This window comes from Neltuma alba, unplaced genomic scaffold (genome assembly GCF_004799145.2).
Source record: "Neltuma alba isolate B1F8T4 unplaced genomic scaffold, ASM479914v2 tig00011146_pilon, whole genome shotgun sequence".
NCBI lineage: Eukaryota > Viridiplantae > Streptophyta > Magnoliopsida > Fabales > Fabaceae > Neltuma > Neltuma alba.
In genome coordinates this window covers 506,355-524,546 of record NW_021635881.1, presented here as the reverse complement: position 1 = coordinate 524,546, position 18,192 = coordinate 506,355, and the positions used below count along the sequence as shown (strand labels likewise).

At 35.3% G+C, this 18,192-nt stretch overlaps 2 protein-coding genes across 3 annotated transcripts; one reads left to right on the top strand and one right to left on the bottom strand.

The window, feature by feature from the left end:
• Positions 1 to 2,671: 2,671 nt before the first annotated feature.
• LOC114761877 (glutathione S-transferase T1) lies at positions 2,672 to 6,492 on the top strand. Of its 2 annotated transcripts, XM_028951330.1 has the most exons (8): positions 2,672 to 2,862; positions 3,026 to 3,099; positions 3,240 to 3,300; positions 4,002 to 4,055; positions 4,492 to 4,571; positions 5,506 to 5,711; positions 5,869 to 5,968; positions 6,147 to 6,287. In XM_028951330.1, the coding sequence occupies exons 1-8, from the start codon at positions 2,798 to 2,800 to the stop codon at positions 6,155 to 6,157; spliced, it is 651 nt and encodes a 216-aa protein (XP_028807163.1). In that variant the 5' UTR covers positions 2,672 to 2,797; the 3' UTR covers positions 6,158 to 6,287. The 2 variants fall into 2 exon arrangements, with proteins under 2 accessions (XP_028807163.1, XP_028807162.1); XM_028951329.1 differs by lacking the exon at positions 5,869 to 5,968 and having other exon boundaries at positions 2,673 to 2,862; positions 6,147 to 6,492.
• A 423-nt stretch (positions 6,493 to 6,915) lies between these two features.
• Positions 6,916 to 12,061, bottom strand: LOC114761900 (GTP-binding protein BRASSINAZOLE INSENSITIVE PALE GREEN 2, chloroplastic). Its single transcript, XM_028951353.1, is given in 4 exon segments — positions 6,916 to 7,663; positions 8,096 to 8,263; positions 10,239 to 10,798; positions 10,801 to 12,061. Coding segments are annotated over 4 exon segments (1,713 nt in total). The 5' UTR covers positions 11,456 to 12,061; the 3' UTR covers positions 6,916 to 7,333.
• Positions 12,062 to 18,192: the final 6,131 nt, after the last annotated feature.

Below are 18,192 nucleotides of genomic sequence, written 5' to 3'. Positions count from 1 at the left end.
ATTTTATATTTCATTTTGTTAGTACCATTATCAACAAGGAAGTGTTGAATGTGGATACTATATCATCTGCTACATGAATGACATCATTGAGACAGGAGCGACTGAGAAATTAAACGAGGTAAAGATAAGTTACATTGCATGTAATTCTTCACTTCTTTTCATATTTTTGATTAAGTTAACTATGTTATTTTTTATTTACAAGTATTTCAAAATGCTGCTCTATATCACATGGATGAAATCAGCTTGATGAGGGACATTTTGTCAACAACATTGCTACAGAATTTTAAAAATTTGAAATAGTTAGGTCATTAAAAATTCATTGTTAGATTTTTTTCCCCTTAGTTTCCCTCCTATACATGTTTCTTAATTCTATTGTGCAGACAGAATTCACTTGTTACTATTCTTTGAATTATGCCTTTACTTTTCATTAGGAGAAGTAGCTTCTAAGGTATCATCTTGTAGTTATATGATTGGTTTCTATCCTACTTAGACAGATTGGCTTCTCTACTTTAAGCTTTGTGCCTTTGTTAAAAGAAATTTCAATGCTTGTTGCACTATATGTATATATTAACTAGCTAGTTGATTATTTGTTCATATGGTCATCTTGAAATTGTTCTGCATATTCTGTACTGTCTAGATTTATTTGGAATTGTAAATTATAGGAAGGTATAAAAGAAATTCACGCGGTATTATAAAAAAAAATTTAGTTTTTAACGGCGGTTATTCAAATAACCACCATTAAAACAATTTACCACGACGGTTATTAACTAAATCGCCATGGAAAATTGACTTTCCACGACGGTTCTGTAAAAAAGCACAGTGGAAAGTCAATTTTTCACGGCGTTTTCAACCGCCGTGTTTTATTTACCTTTCTACGTCGACTGTATCCACCTCGTCTCTAAAACCGCTATGAAAAACCCTTAATAACTGCCGTTAAAAGCCTTTTTTCTCGCGGTATAATCAACAAAATGAAAGTAACACAATCTCAAACCAGCAAATAAAGATTCTTAAAGTTAAAACTTTTGAATCCAAAGTAGGAATCCAAATGATATCTGCTTGTCATGAAATTTTTTGTCAATTAAAGTTCCGAATGGCAATTTTTTTGGCCAAATAGTAAGTAAATTAATAATAAAATAATAAAAAATTCGACATATATATCTGAAAATTTTGGAAAATAGCAAGTAATTAACATATTTTATGAGAATAACCATCAAAACATTCCAATCCTAAAGCCAACATGCTCCAAATTCGAACAAAAAGAATACAAACGTAATAAATCAACAAAACCAAATAATACAATGTCAAAATCATGTTTTTAGTCAAAGAAAAAAATACTCAACATTCCAAAATACCAAAAATACGAAACGCATGGAAAGAATAGAGGAGAAAAGGCAAAAAAACTCATAGATAACCAAACTCACAAAGGGCGACGGATGAACATGGTGGAGATGACGAAAAGAAGGGGGAAACACTGGCAAAGGTGAGAGGAGGAAAATATCAAGTAGGAATGACAATGGGAGACCACGGATTTTTGCTGTGAAAAGTGACTCTCTATCACGAGGAGTTAGGGATTTGAAATTCTTAAAACACTTTTAATGACGGTTTTATTTAAAACCACCATAAAAAGGTTTTTCCTCCAAATGACATTTATCAACATAATGATACCTTTTAAAGCCTCTAGGTAACCGTCTTTTCTCAATTCTTGCATGATCATTTTAACCTAGGTTTGGTACCCTTAAAAATTATTGACATTCAATATGATAGATAAGCATCTAAATCAAATGGGTCAAGTGTATGAAAAAGAAATAAATATAAACTCCAAAGTTTTCATATTTCTGCAGCCAAAAGGGCATGAAGAGTAGACGTTTAAATGATGCTTTTGTAAAATATCACATGAAGGAACCGCACTGTTTAAAAGCTTCATGGTAAATAAAATTGTTGGTCATGATTGCATGGGCCATCATCGTTGGTGTTTAATGGGTATAGAAGGGTCACTTCTAGCTTCCCATTTAAGATTATACTTGATCAAATGAGCACAGTAGAACAAGCTTTTGTAGATCCCAGTGAAGTTAGAAGGCTTCTAGAATAACTCTAGCCCATCAAATCAAGATATTTAACTCCTAATATTTTTGATAAAAGAGAGCTAGACGAAGTAGACAATACTTTCCACACTTGCTTTGCTAGAAGAGTTTCATACACCTGCTTTGAAGATCTAAGTCCAGAGCCACCATCTTCTCTGGGATGAAGGAGAAATAGGTGAAATATATAAGATAGTCCTTTCATTTTTTTTTTTGTTGGTCTCCATGTCTTCTCAACAATTTGCTGTTTTAGTTGGTTCTTTATATAAAATCGATAAAAAAAAAAAATTTGCATAGTTAAAAATTTTGCTTAAGCTTTACTCATTTTGAGATAAATTAACAAAATTTCTAATTTTCACAATTTGAACCATATGACCTGATTAATGATTTCTAAATTAAAACTTGTGTATTTCGATAGACTTTTAATGAGATTTTCTCTAATAAAAATCTGAGGGCATTAGTTTCTCACGTGCCATTTTGATCTAATAAACTGAGCTTGAGAGCCCCCCATTATTTATTAAAAAAAATAATCTGAAATTCCCCTAGGGTGGTATAAGGAAACTCCATTTTCCACTTCTCTTTCCTTTTGCTGCGAACCAAACAAGGCCTTAACTGACTATTGACTAGTGATGAGTGCCCCTCCAGATTCCAGGAAATGACAGGATAACACGATCATATCGAGTGAAGTGCGCGTTTGGGTGGTCAAGTGAAGGGGAGAGATGACTCTAAAAGTGTATGCAGATCGTATGTCTCAGCCATCCCGTGCGGTGCTTATCTTTTGCAGGTAATATTGATTCATAAGCTAGCCAACGTTCTTGGTTTTTTTTTTTTATCCTTGAAAGTTTTTTTGTTTTTTGTTTTTTTTTTTATATTCCGGGAATTTGCTTTGGTTTGGTTTGGTTTATGTCGTATTATCTTTATTCGCTGTAATATTGTGAAATTGATAGGTTAAATGGAATAGAGTTCGAGGAAATCAAAGTGGAACTATCAAAACGTCAGCAGTTGTCTCCCGAATTCAAAGGCACGTATAATTATTAAACTTCCGAACTTCCTTTCTGGGGGGGTTCAGTTTTCTGGAACTTTTTTCATTTCAAAGATGGAGGGGTGATGGACAAATTTTATGCACTCTAATTTTTCCTCCTTTTGGATGTGTGCCTTCAGCACTTAATCCCTTGAAGAAAGTCCCTGCTATTGTTGATGGAAGATTCAAGCTGTTTGAGAGGTACTGTATTTTCATTAATATTCTTTTGGGCATTGGAATTACGATTTCGATGGGAAACTGAAATTGGCATTCTTGTTTTGGCTTTTCTTGATTGTCATTCATTTACTTGTAGCAGCCTTTTACGTCAGAAGCTACTTTACACTCTTACTTGTGCGTCTGTTTGAAGATGTTCCTGAAATGTTGTTGCTCTTGTGTATCTTGTACTGGTCCTGGTAATCACTGGCTGAGACCCCAATTTTTTTAATATTTGTCTTCCCTGAATGTGATGTGTTGATTGAGATGGGAAAATTTAAGGTGGCAAAATAATGTCCTGTGTATTTGATAAGGCAATTAAGATTATTAGACTGCCAATGCCTCTTTCCCGTGCCCTATCCTCTGTGCAATATATATTATTGAAATAATTATTATACATTTATCATGGCTTCCCACTGTTTATTTCGTTAGATTTATCTTCAGGCAGATGGTTTTATGAATTACTACTTTTTCCAGGATCATTTCATCACAAAACTTTAAGCTGTTTAATGAAGGACCTAATGTATTTTATTAATATTTCTGACGTACTTACCAATGATCTATATGTCAAGATGATGACAAGATTTTGCGATGTTTTCAGTTAATTTCTAAAATCGGGTGCAACTATTAAGTAATGCCAGTAATCTATTTTTTTCATTTTTTATTGTGTGTTATTTTCTTCCTGGCAGCCATGCAATTCTTATCTACCTCGCCTCCGCCTTCCCTGGAGTTCCAGACCATTGGTCAGTATAGTCTTTCCTTTCCGGTGTGTCAAATTTAATAACAATCTTTTGAATGAATTTAAGATCTTCCTATGGAGAGAAGATAATATATTCACAAGTTAAAGTATTGAATTTTGGTGTCTCCCCTTAGCTAGAAGTTTTATCAAATCAAAGCAATCACCATTAAGGGAGTTCCTTGGCTAGTGATATATCATTGATGTTCATCATATTGTGAGATTTTCTTTCATGCATAGGAGTAAAACCAAGCTAAGCAAACATGTTCTGTTCAACTATGTTCCAAACTTCGAGCGTTAGACATTCACTTTATGGTTATGCCAATGATTGCCTGCATTTATGTTAGTCTTTGCTTGATGTTGTGGTCTGGTTTTATCTCTATAGTTACTCTTCATTCACTGAGATTTACAATTTTAACTGTTTTTCTAACCCATTTTATCAGGTACCCTGCTGATCTTTCCAGGAGAGCTAAAATTAACTCTGTGCTGAGTTGGCATCACCTGAACTTACGCCGTGGGGCAGGTACTTCTGAGCCCAGGATGAACTCTAGATTTTATCTATTATAAAACAACAAACAACAAGCCTTATCCCACTAGGTGGGGTCGGTTAGATTTTATCTATTATCAATAACGAAATTTCTTTTTTTTTTTCCTGAAATTATATGAAAATTAGTATAATTGTTGGTCTACTTTCACTTTTACTACACTCTGCATCTGATGTCGTGTTCTTGCTGAATAACTTCATACTCTGGTAACCAATGGTTGTTAATGGATTTGTGTTTTCCTCATAATTTTATTTTAACCTTCGGAAGTTTAACGATATTATAATCAAAGTAGCTAGAAAGTAGTGGTTAATGTACTGAAAATCTCTTTAGACATAATGCTTTGCATAATTTAATTAGTGGTGGATAATTATGTTATTAAACTCTGAAGCCTTGGACTGTACAAGATGGAGAAAATCTAATGTGCGAAGAAGACAAGAATCTTTCCAAATTGGCTGTTACTTAATATACGAAGACTGTTCTAACCAATTGCCGTACGTTTGGTAAAATTAGAATTTTGAGGGCATTCTAAAAAAGATGTTTAAAGAGAGTAAATCACCAGAGGAGGGAGGATGAGAGGGAGTTAAAAATATATTAGCAGAGGAAACAGATATGGAAACCGGTAATGCTTTTCTTTCAAAGGGTTTTGTGTGTACACAATCTTGCTTTTAAATAACTAATCTGCTAGAAGCAAAGTTGTTTGCAAAGGTTTGTGCAAAACTGGAAATTTCATATACTTCAAGGTGAATTAATTTTTGCTCTTTTGTTGTTGTGGATGCACATAATCTTGCCTTCATTATTTTCTTGTAAGTTCCTTTAGCATAAGTGCGGCTAATGCTATTCCTTTGTCATCGTTTTTGTGCAAGTGCATTTTTCTTCATCTTTTATGATCTATCTTTCTTGCTTTTGTTCCAGCCACATTTGTTCTGAATACCGTACTAGCTCCTTTCCTGGGTCTTCCGCTGAACAAACAAGCTGCTGCAGAAGCTGAGGAGATTTTGTCCTCATCTCTGTCAACCTTAGAGAATGTATGGCTAAAGGCGAATGGCCGGTTCTTGCTTGGTGGCTTTCAACCATCCATAGCTGATCTCAGCCTGGTCTGTGAAATTATGCAATTAGAGGTAAATGGGGAGATTTCGTAACATAAATGCTTTCATTGTGTCATGGCAAGGCAGGGGATGATTTTAATGGAATTCATTGTTTTCTTATCATGCATGATGATATCTAAACAGATAATTGTTAAGAAAAGTCAATGATGTTATGTGATCTATATAACTGACTTCTCATAACAAAATAGAGATTGTTATGCTCTCTCTTTTTTGGAGAAAGCATGGAACATGTGACTGTGGCGAAAACGATGATGTCGAGTTTTTTTGCAGTGAGTTCTTAGAAGCCAATTTTGGAACAACGTACTGGTTCTGTATGCCTGCCATCATGGATAATCTTTAAACAAACATCGAGATACATTGTTGCATATTATTATCTGAATATGGTGATAAAAGCTTCTTAATTCCATGGAATACTATTATACTAACTTCCATTTATCCTAAATGCAGCTTCTGGATGAGAAGGATAGGGATCGTATTCTTGGCCCACACGAAAAAGTTCAGCATTGGATTGAGAGCACAAGAAATGCAACAAAACCTCATTTTGATGAAGTTCATAATGCCCTCTATAAGCTCAAAGCAAAAATCAGGGTTAAAACCGCACTACCCTCAAAGATGTGACAATATAAAAAGGCTTGCGGTATACATGTGAAAAGCTGACTTGTAATAAGAATGTTTTTGCCTTTAGCTGAAGGCTTGAAGCTTGAAATATGTAATTTATCATTTGCAATCAAAAGTTAAACCGTTGTCTGATTAACTGGCTTCAGTGAAGTTTTGACATCGTATTATAGCGTCATTTTCTCTATTTAGGGGCACTTTTGGCTTCCATTGAATCATTATTACAAAATAACGAGTAGAATAAACCTAAAGATCCCATTAAAATATTGAATTTACAAACTGGTATTAGCAAATGCATAAAATGTATTTTCTCGTAAAAATTGACTGCAATATGTATCATATATATTTTTTAATTTTTAAATTTCACATAAGGCACAGGAGTTCATCCATTTATGGCTATTTAATCACGAGACATCAAATGAAACATCAAAGGAATATTAATACTTTTGTTTACCTTCAATTTTAGTTTGGATGATGATCACGAAATTTGAACCATGCGTGCTACAGCTAGAGGTTTTAGAAATTTTCCTGACTTCATTTCAACGAATGAAGAATCTTGAATAATGGTTGGCAAACAAAAGAATCTTAAATAATGATGATATTTTAGCTATCAATTTTAGGAAAATCCTTTTCTGTAAAATTTCCCACCAGTAGAACAGGACGACAAAACAGATACACTAATAAAATAGTCCGCCAGTTAAATAGAAAGAAAGGAAAAGAAGGGCGGGGGGGTTTAACACTAAGACCCATCGTTTCAAAACCCAGGTTGCTGTTTGCAGAAGGAGATTTGAATGAGAAAAAAATTATAGAGGCAAAATTTTCTCAATCTGACAGAACAATAAATATTTGCCAGATGACATGCTTTTGTGGTCGGAATCTTATAGAGATAAAACTGCAATAACATTGCCCTTGCAAAGCATCTTCCTTTCATGTAGCCGAAATATTTGGCACACAGCACGTCAGCTTTCCAGCTCAAAGGTTTAGATACGATTCCTGATCTCCCAAAACGTGATGATAACTCAACTTTCTCCCACACAGACACCTCGGTCACTTGGTTGGCGTGGCTTATTTAAAGCTCGGTCGGAATGGGAGACAATCTTGGACACAGTGAAGCCGGCAACTTCGAAGGTTTGAGATTTATGAGGAATCAAAGAATTGCGAAGGACAACATCTATTCCTTCATATGTCCAAACGCTTACTACTGCATCCCCTTTCAGTCCAATGGCAAACCAGCCAAGGCCAGCAACGGCAACGTCTACAGAACTTGAGTCCCAACTGTTCCCACTCACATGGAATTCTCGTCTCACCCAACTCCCCAGCTCTTGAACTCGTTTCTCCCCTATTGGTGGCTACACAGAAAATATTAGATTAGTGTCGTACAAAAAGAAAACCATAACGCATTGTACATCATGCTTATCAATCATTGTATTTTTACAGTTCTACATGCATTTTTACTGTGTGATCAAATGAAAATTACAACTGGCCAAGAGGCCAGCACCTTAAGGATATTTTGGCAGTTGATTATCATAGTTCTCAAAAACTTTGTATACCAAGTAATTCAGCTTCTACAAAGGCCGTAAACTTCTATGATTTTGAAAAATAAGAGCATGATCTTGCAATGATAGGTCAAAAATTCGCCTGGACACAGTACAGAAGAAGACAGCTGTTTAGGATGCCCCTTAACAAAAGAAGTTTTGAGGATGCATGAACATTTTAAGTCAGCTTATAAGATCCATGGGCAAAAAACTATCCTATATGTAGTAAACTGAGCAAGGAAGCACCTGCAGCTGGCGCCCAAAATGGTCCTGCAACATTTTATATGCATTTTCTACTTTACCCATATGCAATGGAAGTAAAGAAGATGCCCAGACCGTGACATAAACAGAATCCAGGGATGTTTCTTCTATATCCAATCTCATTAAACCAGCCACGTGAATCGATTGACCAGCCTGCCATAATCAATTAATAAAAATATAAACCAGCATAGGATTTAACAAGACGCAAAAGATAATGATAAACCTTGCGAATCAATGAGAATGCATAAGAATCCAGGCTGACAAGATACCAATACAATCAATTCATAACTCAAGATTAGATGTGAATATGTTTCTCGGATACTTAATGTCCACAAGAAACAGTGAAGCACCCCAGCAGAGCAATCGTAGTACCAGATTTGTATACGCAGGCCATGCCATAAAGCCCCCGTGAAGTACATATTTTCTTTCTCCAAAAGCCATCTTTTAGCATGTCACAAACAATGCCAAGCACGGTAACGTAAAAACAGCTCCCAGAACAACAAAGGATGCATCCAAAGATCAACAGCTTAAACTGCCAACCAATAATTCTAGGAAATTACCAGAATCTCTTGTAATCTTATTGGTAGTTACTACCCAGTCTGAGTCAAATATGGAACATAAAATATAGAGAATTCTCAAAAAAGAGGGGGATATTGTGATAGAAGAAATTGAAAAAACATTCCATATTCTAATCCAGAAGGGATATAATCAAATGAAAAATTGAAACATAGTTTCTCCCCCAGTGCATCCAATCAAGAAAATACTATCTTAGATTATTGAAATTTAGGTTTAAAGTAAAATACATGCAGAATTGTAGGGGGTGAAGAGAAACCTGCCATATAACCCAACAGCATTCTTTCTTTTTTTTTTTTTTGGTGGTTTAAAATGATATGAGAATAGAGTTTAGCTACAACAGAAACTCTGGAAGATAAAGATGGATAACAAAGCAACGTAAAGAAAACTTTCCTATCTCAACATCAAACCTGGAGAATTATCCTGAGTTAACTATGAGATTCCAAAAACAATAAGAAACGCAAGCCAACAAAAACTTAGGGAGAAATTAATCATTTGACCCATATAGTTTGTTTTGATTTTCAATCTGATCCTGTAGTTTTTTTTTTTTTTTTTTTGGGTTTCCAAAATAGCGTAAATTCCACTCACTTCAGTGTTACTCCCTACACTTTAAAACAAAAAAAAAAAAAAAAGAAGAGAGGGAACAAGAAGAAGAGGCTAAAATTTTACTCCCTGCCTCGCCCACATGGCATAACAAAGGTAATTTCTAGCTGAGGTGGCAAGCAGCTGGAAAATGTAGCTGCGCCCATGAGTAAGCAAACCCACCGCCTCAGGAAAAGGAAGATATGAAGTCCTCTCAAAACAAAAATGAACTTGCAGACTAATTAGCTCAAGAAAACTTCCCAGTCCATTTTTATTAAATTCACAAGGTTGGCCCTTAGAAAAACAATTAGCAGAAACCCCCCTAGAGGCCTTGAAATTAATTCTCAACCAAATCAAATGCATAGTAAGAAACCTCTGGTTAAACACTCACAATCTGTTATAACCGAAGACACCATAAACCAGTAGGGACAGCAAACTGCCAAAACAAATTGATTAGACTATAAAATCTAATTGATTAGACTAGAAAAACAAGACACAATAACTTAAACAACAAATGCTCAGAGTAAAATCAAGGAAACGTATCTCAAGATCTCAATACTAAAAAGGTGCCAATTGATAGATATCCGCAGATAATGATACCAGTGCAAGGAAAAACTATGGGGTTGTTAAGAAGAATAAAAAATCTTCTTGGGGGATTGTCTAGAAACGAATGAAAAGTGCAATGTGTTCAGGGAAGATCTTGAAGAAGTTTGTTAACAAAAAGTAGGTGAAGGCAAAGGGAGGGGCAGGCAGAAAATTGGGGAGTTTTGTATTCTTTAAAGGCGACTATCTATTCTGTTGAGCTAATCAAGGTGAGCCAACCAAGCACAAAAATTAATTTTTCTCCAGAAATGGGAAATGACCATGAAAATTTTATTCCAGCCATGTAGTAATCCTCTATGACTTTGCGCAAAAGAAACACACATTTAACAATAATAGCCAGTACTACAAATCAACTTTACAGCGTTCTAACCTTGATTCTATATGTCCTAGGTTTCAACTCCTTGCCAATGTGCACGAGCTTCTGCTCTTCCCTTGTCAACCTTGTTGTGATCTGAGAAGGATGCAAGAGGCCAGGTGTGTCAAACAATTTCGCCTGACCTGCTAAAATACCTTCCACTCTAATAATCCCCAGCGTAGTCCCTGGTATAGGTGCTTCTGTCAGATGTGTTATCCTCCTTCCAATATGCTTTCCGATGGAATTTATTAATGTACTCTTTCCCGCATTCTGTGCTCCAACAACCCATAAATTCCCTCTAGGCCCAGCCAAACCAATAATATCATCCACAAAATTCTTCAGTCCCCAATCTTTCAGTGCACTCACCATGTGCATGCTAGTAATCTTATTCACTCCACCCACTCTTGCTCTTTGCCTAATCCAATGCTCTAATCCTGTTGGTGACAAAGAACCAGGAAGTAAGTCAATCTTTGTTACCACAAGCACCACCCGAGGCACATTTCCTGATTTGCCTTGCTTCCATGCAGAAGAGTTATCATCAATTGTTTTAGATACTAAATTTGCAATCTTCCTTGAAATGACCCATCGAAATCTGTTGCATCTACAACCATCACAACCACCGACCGGGACCCCGTTGTCAAAGCCAGCTTCCTCCCCACCGTATGATAGAAGTCAAAATCTGGAAGCAAATTTTCCACTGTTGGATCCTTCACCTTCCCATAGTGCCTCAACGAGTGGCATCGTGCACAGACCACTGGCTTGTCCGGTCTCACATTCAAATTGCCATCACCATCAAGCTTTTCAGGCTCAATAACGAGTCCCCTTTTGATAGAGTTGGAAAATTCAGGCACTTGTGCAACATGTTCAAGATGGGTATACAACCTATAGCTCAGGTCCTTCTGAGAGGGTTTAATAAAAAAACCAGGGTGCTTTGGGTTGGAGTCCTGCATATAAACCCCACAACCGGGGCAGATAAGAAGAGATTGCGATGCGCCTTCATCATAATTACCATCTCGAGAGAGAAGCAAAGTTTGTGTAGATGCTGACGAGAAATGCCTAAACAAATTGATTGACGGATGTAAGCATTTTCCAAAGTTTTGGCCATAGGGTTTTGAATAAAGAACTAAAAGTGAGAAAGAACTTGAATGGGCATGGTTGCTAGACTCAGAAAAGAGTGATAAAGTGGCAAGCGGCTTAAGTCTAGAAAGTGAAAGTTTTCGAGCTGCCAGCATTTTTGTCAATGGCTTCAATTCTTGTTAGTATACTGTATATCATAGAGTGTTCAAGTGCTGCCTAATTCGTCGTTCTTTCCTGCCAATCCCCTTTCCACTCCCTCGTAACTAGACACAGAAAAAGGAGCAATGTTGGCCTGTTCATCTCCGAAACTTCTGTACAAGGCAGGTTCACATAGCCTTCATAAGACTCATCCAAACTTGCAGGACAAAGAATCCCATAATCAAACAATCAAAAGCATAGACAAGCCACTGGTAAAGCTTCAACCAAAAATCATAGTGAAGAATAGCCCCGCATGGTCATTAAATGTTATTAGAAAGCAATTTCAGGAGATATTCATAACTCTCAACCCATTTCTAAACACCGGAGATAAAGGAGACGAGGGTCGCTCTGGAAGCCGAAGCAGAAAGAGACGATGTTGGCTTAAAGAACGAAAGCCGGGTGCCAGACACGAGGGTGGCTCAAGAAGACTACGGACAACGGCGAGCTCGAGGACGAAGACAATGGCTACCTCAACGAAGTAGTGCAATGGCGTGGAGGGAGAGGAGAGAACGCTGCGCCCGCAGAGAGTATGAGGAAACAACCCACCGAAGCGGCACAAGCAAATACGGAGGGAGGTTTTCGAGCCCGATGGAAAAGAAGAGAGAAGAAACCGGATGAGCCATGAGTCAAAAATTAAAAAGAAACAAACATAAAAATACCCTCAAATATATAAAAATCCAGATAAGTACATGTAAAAAGTAATAACCCACATCAGAATTGGGGTAATGATCTCGCGTTTGTAAATATTACCGAAAGACAACTTTGCCCCTTATAAATGCACAAAAAGGAAGAGAATGCAAAAGGAAGCGAGTGGCGGGAAGCTTGTGAGAAATCACAGGAAGCAGCTAAAGAAAGGCAAGGTAAGTTTTATTTTAAAGCCATTAATACTATCTGAAGTTCAACATCTTCCTTCTCTCCTGATGTTGCTTATTTCGGCAGGTTGTGAATGTTGGTGAGTGGATTTTAGGTGGCTTGAGAGGTGAAGCTGTTGGCTTTTCATTTTTTGGTGTTGCAAAGAACTTCATTCATAGGTGTTGGCTTTTCAATTTTTGGGTTTGCATTGGCAAAAAGTGTTAAATAAATGAGTTTGTTGGTGTCTGATGTAGGTTAGATTGTTTAATGTTTGAGCATGACAGAAGGCATTAACATGGGTGGCAAGCATGAGCATAAATAGTGAGGAGACGATGAAGTATGTAGTTAATATATAAGGTAAAGTTATAAAAAAACTAATATGTTGTTGGTAAGGGAGGAAGTGGGGTTCTATTATAGATAGTGAGGAAAGTGATTATTGTTTACTGTTTTGTATTTTTGCATATTTGGGCATGACAGAAGGCATTAGCTTGGGTGGCTCTACGTCTTCGAAGAAACTTTCTTGTTATTTTCATGTTGGAGGGACATTTGTAGTTAATGAAGAAGGTGTAGTTCAATATAGAATCCAAATATGAGCTCAAAATGATGAAATACATCTTCCTTCCTCTTGAACCCCTTAAGCCAAAACACTTTTTCTTTTTCACTTAAATTTTCAATTTTGATTCCAATGCTTCCAAGACTTGTTCTTTAGGTGTATCTTACATAATTCTTCATTCTAAACATATTGGAAGCATCAAAACAATCAAAAACCAATTCTAGGTGAAAAGTCCTCTTGACCATGGGGTACCCTAAGTTTTCCAATAATAACACCATAATCACATAATACCACTTGATTCAAGTCATAAACAACTTCTTAAACTAATTCCCATCATCAAAATCATCCTCCACCATTCCTATATAATTTCGGCCAGTAGGAGGGGAAGGAAAAATCATGGATTTTCAACCATAAAACCCAAGATTTCTAAGTATTAAACCAACTAGGATTAACTACTAACCTTAGATCCAAGTTTGGTTAGTTGATTTCTTGCCTTGTTCTCCTCTTTAAGCTTCAAGTTTTTAATTCTCAAGAGTTTCCCCTATGAAAACCAAAATGTTAAGGAGGTGGGAGAGGAAGATGTGATTTTATAAAGGTCTTTGGACAATTTTGCCCTTAACCTTTTTCAAATTGTCAAAATTATGTGATTGATTGATAATTGTTATATATGAGATCATAATTCCTAAGGACTTATGTCATGCATATCTTGAAAATTCTCCTTGCTTCTTCCACCCTCCAAATAGCGCCAAGAATAGCTTAGTCAAGAAGGAAGAAGATTTTTCACAATATATCCTGTATAACTTTCTACCGGATTAAGTAACTTTTGTATTGACAACACCATAATTGTCCCTGATATTTTTGACCACTTATCCTCATCTTTTACCATTTACTTTTGAGTCATCACCCCTCATAATGGCTCTTAAAAGAATAGAACTCCTTGGTCAAAAGTGGTGGCTAAAAGTATTATTTTTCCTTCCGGGAATGCTTTCTAGAGTTCTAGAATTTTTTTGGGATTTAACTCCCCCTATTGTTACATCCCAATTTTTGGGCCTAGAAGTACCACAAATAGTCTAAATTGGATAGGCTACTAAACCCCTTTTGAGCAGAAGTTCCAAAGATGAAAAAGGAGGTCAAAGCAATTTTAGGAACTAAACAGCAAAGTAAAAGTTTTTAGGGGCTCAAGTATAATCAAGGCTAGAGGCTCCAGTAAAGTCTTAAGAGCCCAAAAAGAGAAAAGAGAGTAGAAATAGGCCAATGATTAAGTTAGAAGTTAAGTCCAAGCACAGACTAAACCGTAAATTCAGAAAATTATGACCAACAGGGATAAAAATTGAAGAGTATACAAAGAATTTAAAAAAAACCCTAAAAAATATGAAATAATATCCTAAGGCTCTTCTGTGAAGAGAAAAGACAAAAATACCCCTGAGGCAGCTTAAATGGAATTTATGAGGTTATGGCCGGTAAAAAGTATATCGTTTGAGGTAATTATTTAAAATAGCAAGAGACCTCAAAAATGCATACAAAAATGAGATTAAATGTTTGAAAGGTTTTACTAATTTATAAAATTAGTCCCGCAACCAAAAGGCCAGTGGAATGGCTTTAATAAAATATAAAGCCGGTTATGCTGTTAAAAGGATATTTTAGTAAATGAATTTTTATGCAAGGTTTAAAGGAAGTGTTATGGCCTAAGAAAATTCATAGGTACTCTCTAGAATTAAAGGGAATTTATAGAGTGGACAAAAGAATTCTTTAAGCTCCGGAAGGCCATAAAGAAAGTCGAAGAAATTACGTGGGCCAAGTAAATTCGGAGGAAATTTAAGGATTAAGTTTTGATCCAATGGCTAGGATTTAGGGTGTGTTTGGATTAGCGGTGGAGAAGTAACTTTTTTTGCAATCTGACTTTTACAGAAGTTAGATTGGGTAAAAGTTAGGTGATAAATTGTGATTTATGTTTGGATTGGCTTTTGTATAAAAGTCAGTTTGAGAAATTGAAAGTTGTTTGGATGATTAATAAAAAAGTCAGTTTAGATGCAAAATGATTAAAAAGACATAAATTTTATTAAGTAATATATATTTAATATTAAATGTATATAATGTGACAATTATAAAGAAAATATTAGAAATAAAATTATTAGAAATAAAGAAATTAATTTATTATTATGAAGAAATTGAAAAAAATACTGAAATACTTAATTGAATATATTTAATGGATATATGTGTGTGTATATATAAATCATTTGCCGCTGGCTCTATTCTTTCTCGTTTTTTCAGAGAGGAGATATGTATGTGAAAGAGGGTTAGGAAGGCAAAGAATTTAAAGTGTAATAATAAATGCTCTCCAGTAGTTTTCTCTGCTGCACTGATGGTCTTCACTGTCAAAAGTAAGATGATGCAGCTTATGGAAAAAGCTCATTTGAGGCAGAAAAGTCAGATTGCCAAATCGCTGAGCCAAACATCACCATTTCATAGAAGCTAGCTTTTACCAGTTGAGAAGTCAGTTTGGGCTCTCAAACGTGATGCCAAACACACCCTTAATCTCCCTTCTCCTCCACTATATTTGTGACACCTAGCACCTTCTAGAAGAATGAGGTAAGGATGATGCAAGAAGATGATGCAATGATGATGTAAAAGTCAACTTAGAATTCCAAAATTGCCCTTACCCTTTGGTCCATTCAAGTCAAAGTTTTGGCTATAAATACCCCACCTTGGAAGAGCATTTTGGTAGCCATTTGTAGAGGGAAAACTTTGCCAAAATTTAGAGAGAAAAACGTAGGGGTGAAGGCCAAGAAGAAGGAACAAGATTCAAGCTTCAAGATCAAGGTATGTGATGGTTATAGCATCTGTCTTAATGCCTATTTCGAATAAGTTACTCTTTGTATCTGATTCTGAAATTCAGCATGATTAAAGCAAACTCTGTAAGATTTAAATTCATGGGTAGAACACTTCATTTGGATATGTGTGCGATTTATGGTGATTTTTCAAATTTAGGGTTTGAAATCTGGAAACAATGTTTAACCTTTGGAATAGTGTCAAATTTCGTACAATTCTGGTACTGTTCAGCATAGAATTTGTTCCTAAAACTATTTTTCCTTTAAAGAGAACTTAAGGAGCTTTCAGTGAGACTCAGAACCACTCAGTTTTGATTTTTCTAGAATTAATTATGAATTTTTAAAATTGAGCAAAAATTCTAGAATTTCTATGTGAACAGTACCCGTGAAGCAAAATTTTTAGATTTGATCTTTTTGAATCTAAGACCATCTAAAGTAGTCCTAATTGACAAGAAATGGATCTCAAGGATAGGAAATGATAAGATTTATGTTAGAAAAGATAGAGAGAAAACTCCAAAACCAAGAGAAAGGGTTAAGGTTCAAGAGAGCTAGTTTTGAACATTATTTAATCTCTTAGTCTTAATAGATTGTATGATCAATGTGACTATGTTTAGGACCTTGGAACATCCAAGTGGATGTTTGGTGATGTTGACCGAATGCCTACATAATTGGAAAGTCAAAGGAGTCAAAGGAAAAGTAAGAGGAAAGCTTGAGGTGCAAGGTAGTAAACTTACCTATTATCATTGCTTGATGTTGTATGCTTGTGTGTTGCTGTACATGATGTTTGAATGTTGTTGTGACATGTATTGGCTGCTGTAAATGCTATTTATGATTAGTAGATTATGTCTTCATGGCCATGCATCAAGAAGGTAGCTTTAAGCATGCTAATATGTCACTAACTAACAAGAGAACAAGCAAGTTGCATGTAGTGCATTAGCATCCATCTAGCATGATTAATATGGTATTGTTTGCTATTGAGATTCCCTAGATTCTCACCTCTCCCTAACCAACCATTTAGGTCAATCATGAATGGGCAATAATGGCATGAGAAGCAAGGAGAAGAAAGTGGAGAATTGTTCATGTTAATGAATGATATTATTATTCAATGTGTAATTCTCCTATTATGTGATTTATATTATGGATGCCTATGATGCCATGTAATTAATTATAATATTTATGGCATGAATGAAAGTGTATGAGCATGAATGGTAAAGAGTAAGCCATGTTATGTATGCCAAAGAAATAAAAAGAATTAAAGTAAAGAGATGTTAAGAGATAAAACGTAGGTCATGGAGCAGTGAGTTTGTAACTCCAATTTGACCTATCAAACGAATGAGTTAGGCCATGAGATTTGGTAGAGTTATAGTACACATCCTAAGCTTTAAAATGAGAGCTAGATCACCTTAATTGGATGTGTACATAAGGAGATACGAATTTTCAAAAGTTGAGGCACATAATCTGGAAGTTCCAGATTTTATAAAATGAACAGTAATATTTATTGATTAAACTGTATGTATTGGGTAAAGATAAGTCTAATTAGATATTTTTCCCTTAAATAGCATTAAAATAGCTTTCCATAGAATTTTAGAACACCTCAATATGATTTTTATGGAATTAGCTATGAATTTTTGAAGTTGGACTTGTAATCTGGAAATTAAATAGTAAATAGTAACCCGAGTAATTATGTTGAAATTTTAAATCCACAGGCTTGTGTCATGATCTGCTTGAACCATAACACTTATGAATGCGTACTTTAAGGGGTTAAAGGAAGGACGTTTCACCTATAGATATATCTTTTTGAATTTCCTAGATAAAAGCCTTAGTTGGCTTAAATAAGCTTTAAATATTTTTAAAGCTAATCTCAGGGTAATTTGGAAATAAAAATACTTCTACAATGTTCTAAAAATCTCAAGGTATTTTATCCATATTTTTTCCAATTTTTCTGAGGCCTTGGAGTACATGAAATAATTAAATTTGATTAATTTTCCTTAATTAGTCAAATATTGTGAAAATTACTAGAAAATTAATATTAATTAATTTCCTTCATATTTTTAACTTCTAGGACCATCATCCTGTTTCAAAGAATTTTCTCCAATTTCTGGGGTTTTCTAGGCATTTTCAGAGCTTTCTATCATATTTCTCTAATTTATATTGACTTACTCAAAATACTGAAAATTTTACTTTGGTGCTTATCTGATTTCACATCAAAAGTTGTGCAATCTACATTAACACTAATATTCTGGCCCTTAACCATCTTTAAATTAATTATACCTTAGTCACAAAATACTGGATGTGACAATTCTCCCCTCTAAATTAATTTCGTCCTCGAAATTTAAAACGTATCTTAGTTGAAAAGTTCTGGATACTTTTCTTTCATCTCTTCTTCTATTTCCCAAGTTGCTTCCTCTGTGGATAGTCCCTTTCAGACAACCTTGACTAGTGGAATCTGCTTATTCCTCAA

What these genes read in the sequence shown, in the direction of transcription:
- LOC114761877 (XM_028951329.1), top strand. Translation starts at nt 2,798, where the DNA reads ATGACTCTAAAAGTGTATGCAGATCGTATGTCTCAGCCATCCCGTGCG. An exon ending in GTTGTCTCCCGAATTCAAAG is followed by an intron (nt 3,100 to 3,239) that starts GCACGTATAATT and finishes GTGTGCCTTCAG; the next exon opens with CACTTAATCCCTTGAAGAAA. An exon ending in GTGAAATTATGCAATTAGAG is followed by an intron (nt 5,712 to 6,146) that starts GTAAATGGGGAG and finishes TCCTAAATGCAG; the next exon opens with CTTCTGGATGAGAAGGATAG.